General features: G+C 47.4%; 1 protein-coding gene across 1 annotated transcript; it reads right to left on the bottom strand.

Moving 5' to 3' along the window:
• Nucleotides 1–964: 964 nt before the first annotated feature.
• Nucleotides 965–9,617, bottom strand: LOC122394442 (60S ribosomal protein L5-like). The gene is made up of 4 exons (XM_043391328.1): nt 9,512–9,617; nt 8,975–9,160; nt 4,725–5,240; nt 965–1,267 (listed from the first exon to the last, which is right to left on the bottom strand). Exons 1-4 carry the CDS (start codon nt 9,512–9,514, stop codon nt 1,070–1,072), a joined length of 903 nt encoding a protein of 300 aa, XP_043247263.1. The 5' UTR covers nt 9,515–9,617; the 3' UTR covers nt 965–1,069.
• Nucleotides 9,618–9,726: the final 109 nt, after the last annotated feature.

Here is a 9,726-nt window from a genome sequence, read left to right as displayed (position 1 = left end):
ACTTAATCAATCTCGTTTACAAAATCATTCTTTTACTGCCTGGTGACGTCATATAACAAGGCGACACCTCATCCAACAGGTTGCCATGGAAATTAGCTGATCGTGCAAAAGGATGGTCGGAGGCGATGCTCATCACTGAATTCGTGTGAAAAATATCGAATAAATACGCTCTCTCGGGTTGGTTTACAATTTTACATGCACTAACCTGCCTGGCCTCGCAGCGGTATTTCCATCAATGGACACGAACGTCTGACATTACGCGCTCCGTTACCTATAGCCAGCCCTAAAATAAAAGTGCTAAGCTTTCTTTTTAGTGTTAGCTCGTCCCTTGGGCATGCGAGCTTCCCCTCCCCCCCCCCCCATCATCGCTCATCATAAAATCGCTGCAAGACATCCAGGGCCCACCTGTCCGTGCTTCTATCCTCAGGATACTGAAATCCTTCTCCTCCACGCCACAGCCCCCTTCCGGGCTGGGCAGGCAACTTTATCTCATGCGGGCTGCTCACTTGGAGCGGCACCGCTGCTCCCGAGGGAGCGCACCCCGTAGCCGGGTGCAGTGAGTGCCTTGGGGCTGGGTGGCCTGTCCTCTGGACGGGCTCAGCCCCGGCGACTCACTAGGGTGCCTGTCCACTTGTCCATACCAATGTCTCCCCCTAATTCCTATCATCCTTCCGGCTCTGCAATGGTCTTGTCGACCGAAAGGGCCTAACCCAACAAAACAAAAACAAACAAACAATCCAGGGCGCGAGTTAATCATGGATACTTCATGAGTAATGTAATCATTTGCGCTCAACTACGTCCACCGAGCGTCAATTAATTTCATCGCAAACCTCATCATGATCATCAAAAACCTGGACAAAATCAAATTTATCGCACTTCCATCCATTGACGACTCAATTGACCCTGCAGCTTGTGCACGGTCAATGTCTACCTTTCCCCCCGCTCAGCCTGCATACCACAGTACTGACAAGTCAGCACATATATTATAAACCTCACAGCCCAGCCGGAGAAATCGATATACACAGGATCACGGTCGGATACTTTATTTCCGCGCAGAGCGAAAAAGCCATCACGACATGTCGACGTCTTCTCCGGCCTCCAGCTGCTTGAGGAACTCCTCCTTGACCTTCTTGACCTTGGCCTTGCGCTGCTCGTAGGTGAGCTTCTTCTCGCCGAAGCGCTTCTTCTCCACCTTCTTCTTGGGCGCCGGCTTGTACTCGGGGTTGGCACGGATGGCGTCGTGCGCCTTCTTGTACATACCCTCGATCTGCAAAATCAGAAACGGAAGCGTTAAAAACTGCATTAAAATAGCAAATGCAATGACCTAAGCCTAACACTTACAAAACACATGAGCATGAAGCAATCAGCGTTCGTTAAGCCATACAAGTTTGTTTTCTAGCCCAAACATGACAACTTGTTGACCGACGTTAGAAAACAAGTCGGACAAGCAATTGACCTTGTGAGCAAGTGATCATATTTGACCAGAAACAATACGCTCCAATGATAGATGGACGAAAGATACAACGCTCTCCGTAATTATATCTGCACGCATACCACACAATACGACTCATTCTCGTACTACCAAAAATGAAACAATACACGAAACAGTGGAAGTGTCTTAACACGCGCAGTGGAAGGGGGGCGGATTTCGCCCACCCCTCCTGTTTTTCGCCAATAACTCGCGCCGCAAGCATAATATCAATGTGAAATTTCGGCTACCTGTCCAGAATTCAATTGCGGATCTTCTCGTGCAAGAAGTATGAAAATCGGTTCACAACTTTTCTAGTAATAGCGGTGTAAAGTCAAACATCCTGCCGCCGCGGCGGCCGGCGCTAGCCGTTACGCGCCGCCTGAATTGTAGACTGTGCCGGGGCGGGACGGTTCCGTCTTTACATCGCGCTCCTTACCGCTGATTATATTAGATTCGCGTCAAATTCGGTGAGAAGACTGAGAAATGTACAGGCAATCATATGGTCAAAGAATTTTGAAAATCGGCCGGTAACAACTTGAGTTATGAGTGTGTTAACACAAAATTGTGATTGCCGCGTTTCCCGCGTCGGCCGATGCCGCCTCAGCCGGCGACATCTTAGGTACCCTTCGCAGGCTTCTGCCATATTTATTGTTGGATTATCTAGAAATTCACCATACATACTCACAAATGTTGCTCTTTCGTATAGTGAAAGATTAAAAAAATCGGCCGGTAACTTTTTGAGTTATCGGGGTGTAAACGCAAAAAAGTCGCTAATATGGCAGATTTGACCACATTTGACCTCATTTGACCTTGAAGATATTGACCTAGGGTCATGAAATTCACACACAACAGAGTTCCCCATGGCCACCACCTACCCTCCAAATTTCGTCTTTCTAGCTCTAGTGGGAGCTGAGATCTTAGGGGGGGGGGTGACATCCGCCCCCCCCCTTCCACTGGGCGTAGTACTCGCAACCCTTCCACTGCGCGTGTTAAACTACCAGAGTGAAAAATATTTAAGAAATTATCAAAGCAGCTCTACAGCAATGATAAAAAGTATCTTACTTTACTCCCATTTAAAAATGTTCAGCCCCTTTTATATGCATTCCATAAGGTACGAGTCCAAAACCCGTGCATTCACCGGGGTTACGATCAGACATGTGCATGAATCCGAGCGATGGATCATGATCTCAGTGGATCTCCAAGCAAACTGCACGTTAGGATCTATGATCCCATCGGATCCTGCGTGAATAATTTATCTTGGATCTATGACCTTATACGATCTCACGATAAACAAAGAACATGGATCTATGAATTCTGAGTGCATCCCACCATGCACATTTGGAACGATGTTTTATAGAGTTCCTGTCAATACGTTCCACAAAATTATGGATTATGACGTGCAATCACATAAAATCACTAAAACAGAACGTTTGTGAGTTGCAACAAGTGTTTTTTATTTCTGTGTTGACAAAAAAAAAGTGAGGATCTATGATCTCACTGGATATCAAGCAAAAAAATTGCACTGGGATTTATGATCCTGTCGGTTACGAGATCAGGATCCGTGGGAATCAGATCCCAGATCCATTTTCTCGGATCCATGCACATTAGGGTGTTTCATTACACTATGGTAAAATAATGTTGGTTCAAAACTCAGCCATATCGACTTTGCCCCAACTCTACCCGTAAAACTGAATCGATTGATACGCTTGAAACCCAAATTTAAGTATATTTAGGGGTCGCACACTTTTGTCACCAAAACTCGTTACACAGAGAAGGGGGCACATCCTTCCTTGGTGCGCTTGGGCAGCGCCTTCCGGTTGAGTTCCACGACTCGCAGGCCATCGTTGTTAGGGCCCTGCCGCCCTCAATAGACCGTTGCAGAGCCCTCAGATGCCAGCATAGCCCCCGCAGCCTGGTTGTGTTGGGGCCCTCAGAGGCCGTCGCTGGGCCGCCTGAAGCCAAATGGGCCCTCAGACTTGAGTTGGGTCTAGGGCCGTCACGAGGGCCCTCAGAGACCGTCGTAGAGACCCTCAGAGGCCAGTGGGGCCCCTGGAGTCCTGTGGGACCCTCAGCGGTCGTCATGAGGGCCCTTAGTGGTCGTTATAGGGCCCCAGGGGACAGAGTTCGTCGTGAGAGCCCACAGAGATCATCGTAAGGGCCCTCAGAGGCCGTCATAGGGGCCCTCAGAGGCCAGCGTGGCCCCTGGAGCCTATGTGGGACCCTCAGCGGTCGTCACGAGGGCCCTTAGTGGCCGTTGTAGGGCCCCAGGGGACAAAGCCCTCAGGTGGGAGCCCTCAGAGATCGTCATAAAAGGGCCCTCTGAGGCCGTCGTGGGGGCCCTCAGATGCCGTGTGGAGCACCAAACGCGGCTCGGGACACTTCTAGCCGGTGTGGGGACCCCAAAGACTAGCATGGGGCGCTCCTGACCATAATCGGACATCCCGGATGATTCCACATCAGTGTTCGTTTCCCGATCACTGGTTTTCAGGAGAAAATATATTGGATGGTGCGACGGGCCCCTTGTATGGATTTTGGGGGTGCAAAAAAGATATGTTTGCACCCCCATGTTTTTCGATGGGGGTGCAGCTGCACCCCCTGCACCCCCTATTCCGCCGCCAGTGCCTGGCTTTCTCAACCAAATCAGTTCGCAGGAAGACTACTCATGTTACGGCCAGAAACAAAATCAGAGATGAAAAGTCGCAGAAATGTGCGACCTCTAAACATCATCAGAATGAAGTGAAATTTTACACAGAAACTTGTGAGCAGATGACATTTGAGGGGAACATCGATATGACTCGCAATATGGCACTTTGAAAATGTGAAACACCCTAATGCACATGTCTCGTTACGACAGATAACATGCATTTTGATACGGTGATTCATTGCCCCACCATTGTCGTCATCGGCAGCTTTGAGCATACGAGCTGCAATTTATAAAATGACGACCCTCACGGGACCAATTTTCGTTTTATTTCAAATCGGACCAGATAAGAGGAAAGCCTTTGACTGTTCCGGTACAGAAAAGGGCTGCCAGAAAAATCCACTATTGTTATCAGAGACTAGACAAACATCCCGACACATTTTACCATGACGGTTACGACTATGGCCTGTTGCCTACTAGGTCTTTGCCCACTGATGACTGATTGACTACAACTCTCGTATTACTTAACAAAACCACAATTACTGTAAGCCCGCAAATCACAACACCGGTGGCGAAGTCTGAGCCCCATTTCCCGACCTCCGGTCTACTTACGCCGTCAGCAGTGATGCCGAGCTTGATGAAGCGCGCGAACTGGCGCTTGTACGCCTCGTCGTCGTCCTCCTGCAGGTGCCTCATGTAGTTGGCCACGTGCTGGCCGAAGATGTAGTCGCGGTGCACCTTGGCGTCGAAGCTCTTGCCCTCGGCGTCGTAGCCGGGGAAGCGTTTGTTGCTGTGCGGGATGTCCAGGCCGCCGTCGACGGCGCCCTTCATGGCACCGAACACCTTGGCGCCGGTGGTGGTGCGCGCCAGACCCACGTCCAGGTAGCAGCGGAACGCGCCCGGACCGTCGTCCACCGGCTCCACCAGGTAGTCGTCGCCGTCCACGTTCTGGTTGCCCTCATAGACGGTGTCGAGGGCGATCTTCTTGAGCAGCCGGCGCGCGATCAGCAGGCCGGTGCAGTAAGCAGCCGCGTAGTTGGTGAGCCCGACCTTGACGCCGTACCGGGGCAGCTCGTGAGCGTATGCGGCACACACGATCACGTCTCCCTCCAGACGGGCGTACGCTACCTGCCGAACGGAAAACACAGACACCGTTATCAGAGGAAGCATCAATGCACTCTGTTGCTGACAGTTGGACAAGTCAACTGGGAATGGCCGCTCGTCACACGTTTAGTTCCGTGTCACGGGAGCCACCTGCCTTCCGCCGGCGACAGCTAGCGCCACCAACCGGCCCACGTCGAGGCTGCATATAACGCATCTCCAGAGTCTCGATGTGAGACATTGCAGGACAGGACCAAGGCCATCTCCTCCACACCTCCCCGATCCTGGCCGGGCGGTCTCATTTGTCGTGAGTAGTTCCGATGCGACAGCTTCGCTCTCGCGTGATGGAGTGACCGACAGACTCAGCACCAGCGGCGTACCGGCATAGCCGCCCAGACCAATGTCGCCCCGGCCCCCATCATTCTTATTACTCTTCCGGCTCTGCAGGGTCTCATTAGACAGGAAAGGTCAAGCCCTACAATAAAGCAGCGAACACACGTCCTCGCTATCTGTCGGGCTTATTTACGAGCTCGCTCAAACCACAACAAATGGCGTATTTTGTGACATTCACAACGCTTTGATCCGGAGCAATCGACAATACGACAGTTCCAATCATATTGCGTAGCTCAAAACCAACTGCATGCTGATTGGTTGACGCAGGCCTCTGCTACAGGTGGCTGCATTCTTGGCATTCTTTCGTAAGGCACTAAATTCCTGCACAAGGCAAGGATTTCGAAACGAGAAAGACCAAATCTCCTAGGGTGATTGTTGGGCCGGAAAAGCTCCTGATTTGTGCTGGTCTCGGCCCAAGCTACAAAACTGCTAGTTCAGTTCAAAACCCCACGTTAACCATCGCACGGATAGCGGGGAAGGGGGGGGGGGTCGAACGATCCCACTGTGTTTTTTCGCGAATAACTCGCGTAAGAAGCGGTCGATCGCGACGACACTTTCAGTACCCTCGGGTTAATCAATTTTACACGTACCCTGAAAATTACATGACCCTAACCCAAATGACCTTGGACCGGTGACCTATTTCTCGAGACCATGTTTGGCCTAAATCGCGATTCGGCGTATGTCGGCTCACATTATCCGCGTGTTTGCTGTGTTTTTGTAGTTTGAAGCGTTCAAACATGTAAAATGGTGCTGGTCCCATGCATGCATGCTGGTGGGTGTCAAGGTCACGTGATGGTCAGGTCAGGTCACTGACCTCTGATGACCTTAGTTCACTTTTTCGAGTTAACCATGTTGCTAGGCTAGTTTTGGAACTGATATCGAAGTTAGAAACAATTTGAACATTTAAGAACTAGTTTTGGTGCCTTCGTAACATGTTACTAAGCCGTCAGTGATGGTTGACACCTACTACGAGTACCCGGCATGACGCCTACTGGTTCAACTGACCAGACCTGGCCTAAATGCACAAATACATCAGCTGTGCTTATAACTTAAATGAAATTCGTGATCAGCACCCCGAAAAAAACTAACAATACGAAAATGTAACATCCCGATTTTCCAGACTTTTTGGTCATTGGCCTGACCTGGAAGTTCAAAAATGACCTAGGATGACCTAGGACCTTGGTCCTTGAAATTAGGTATCATCGGCTTCCTCTGGTCATGGGTAACACGCTCGTTTTTTCGCAAAGCTCTAGCTCGATCAGGGGCTGAACGGCAAGGGGGGGTCCAACAGACCCCCCTCCCCCCCCCCCCTATACGTTCGCGGCTGGCAAACCCAAATACGGGCGAAGGTCAAAAGTGGCAATTTCCTTTCAACTTCAACAGAAGCGAAGATATTAGGATGTCTCCATTATTTTTCACATCAATGATCAACTTTTTCACGTGACTGGCGAAACTCATCGGCGACTTTGCGCTAAAATAACCAAGGATGGCGATTGGCGATTTTCGTGTAAGCAGAACTTGCCTCAGATGTTCAATTTTGCAAAAAAAAAAAATGCAGAAATGACTTGAAGATCCATATGTTCCTGGTTTTTACTGCTTATGTTCTTCTAAAAAAGTGACGGTAAAAGTATACATTAGGTCCGAGTGCCTGTTAAAAGATAAAGTTTTCACATTCTTGCATTATTTGACATCCTGAATCCAAAAATGATACTTACATGTACTGGAAACGTGGAAAAAACACCAAATCACCAACTCATTTCACTACGATACCACCCGGCGGCATTAACACGCGACGAATGAAAAACGTGGGCGTTGTAGCGCTGCCATATATGGATTGCTGCCATTTCAGGGGAAATTTTAGGAACAGGGGTTTTGGGTGGGGAAAAAGAAAACGATACGAATGGTGTGATGAAAGTGACGTCATAAATGCAAAAAAAGGAACCTAACCTAACCTAACCTAACCTGACCTAACCTACTGATGTTTGCCTACCGGGGATAAGGAAAAAGTTACTTGCAGGAATAGATTGCAGGCAAGAGTAAATCAAATATTTTTAGGTTAAGTGGTCATGCATCAGGCTTCAGGCCTTCGGCCTGAAGCCAGATACATAACCACTTAACCTAAAAATATTTGATTTACTCTTGCCTGTAATCTCTCCTAAGGCATTGCCTTCGGCACTGCGCTGCTTCGCCGCGAGAAGTATTATGACGTCATTATTCACAGTTGAATAGCAACTGTTAGATATCATCCTTGATTTACTTGACCTTGGCCAGCTTTGCGCAAGTAATTGCCGCCCGGCACATTGCGATAGTGTGGAGTTGGTGTGGAGTGCGGTAGCGATTTCCGGTAACTGTAAGTATTTCATAGGTGCTTTGATACTTGGTTCCAGAAGGAATAACTATCAGATATGAAATGAGGAGGTCAAAATGCATCGTAAAGTATGCTTTTCATAATCGGTTCGCCACTCGGACCTTATATATACTAATACCAAAGTGACTCCCTTAGTTCACATTTTTAGCTGAATAGGGCCCTTGCATGTTACGACAACCCAACATTCATTGATCTGTGATAAACTAGCCAGACCTAAAATCAGATAGGTTAGTTAGTTTCAACAAAATGCTGCATGTAAGAAAGGCAGTAATGAAATATTTACTTTAAATTTTGGTCCCAGAAAAGAAGTTAAATTTCATTATTCATTCACACAGTCAAGTCAATCACACAGTCCAGTTCCTGTGTTTTCACAGTCAAACACAGGAACTGGACACATGCAAAGGTGTATAGCCCACAATCATATTTTGAGGTAAATATCAGTCGCACGTTTTAATACCATGGCAGGAGACTTGGCAAAATCCATGAGCTTGAATTTACATAAGCTGAACACTTAACATTTTTGACTAGCCTGGGGCCATAAAATCATCTGCCTTCCAAAGCAGCCCCAGGACCATCCACACAAGACACAGCTGTTAGTTGTAGGACCAACACCTGCCACAGGTGTGACAATTAGGCCATTGCCATCGCAGATGGCATAATCCATGGTTCCACTTCCTACAATGTAATTTGTCCTGCATATAATTGTAGACCATTAACCTTAAACACACATCAAAAAGTGCCCACAAGTTCAGGTATTTGTTCAGAAAAGGTCTAATCTACAATTATGGTGCTCTTGATACAAAAACGCAACAGCAGAAATTATACGTTGTAGGTTCCTAGGTATTCCCATTCTACCATTCTTCTGCTTTACTGAATAATGTATTACATTAAACCTACTGCACCTTATAGGACTGTTGGTAAATTCAAATACCTTTACAATCGTGGTCATCTTTTATAAAGCATTCACCAATTGGCACATAAATTCTTAAAAAGGACTGACCTGACAAATGATGTCCTTGTTGGTAAAGCGGACGATCAGGCGATACTTGGGAGTATTGTACTTGTTCTTGTCCTGAACAACCAACCTCTTACGGGCATAGTAGTCAGTCTTTCCCTCCCTGCGCCTCTTGAACTTGACCTGGTACCTCTTGAAGTAGGCCTTGTTCTTGACAAGCTTGATGAAAGCCTGGAAAAAAACAGCAGTTAAAGAATTATTATAAATTTTCAAAATGTACTGCGTAATTTATATACAATATGAATACTACAGTCACCTACAAATTAAATAGGAATATTCTCTTACCACAAGATCTATATTTTCGGCACAACATGCTTTTGACATTCTAATGTCTTAAATCCTAAACAGCAATGCTAACGGTGCTTCATTGTTTCTATGCAGCATGACGTTTCAAAAGCGGCGCACACGTCGAACTAAAAATACAACGGTAAAGCTGAACGTTAAATAAAATAAAGTACACGATCGAAGAGCAGCTTCATCCACCTATGTTTATTCACAATACCGGACGCGTTATGCACATACCATGGCGAATTTCACAGAATCGCCGGACAGTAGCCTCGGCTGAGGGCTCACCACCGGAAAAGGGCATCATAGAGGTGCGTTCAGTGGATTTCTCTTTTTTTCTTTTTGTTTTGAATACCTATTTTCCCACGAAATTTCATTTTGAAATATTAAAAAATTCGAAAAAGGCTTTTGTAACATGACAAAATAACTTGCAAATAAAAATAAAAAGAAAC

The sequence above is a fragment of the Amphibalanus amphitrite genome, unplaced genomic scaffold (assembly GCF_019059575.1).
Source record: "Amphibalanus amphitrite isolate SeventyFive unplaced genomic scaffold, NRLGWU_Aamphi_draft 000591F_arrow, whole genome shotgun sequence".
Taxonomy (NCBI): Eukaryota; Metazoa; Arthropoda; class Thecostraca; order Balanomorpha; family Balanidae; genus Amphibalanus; species Amphibalanus amphitrite.
Note: the sequence above shows the minus strand (reverse complement) of the source record. Positions and strands in the feature narration are given on the sequence as shown.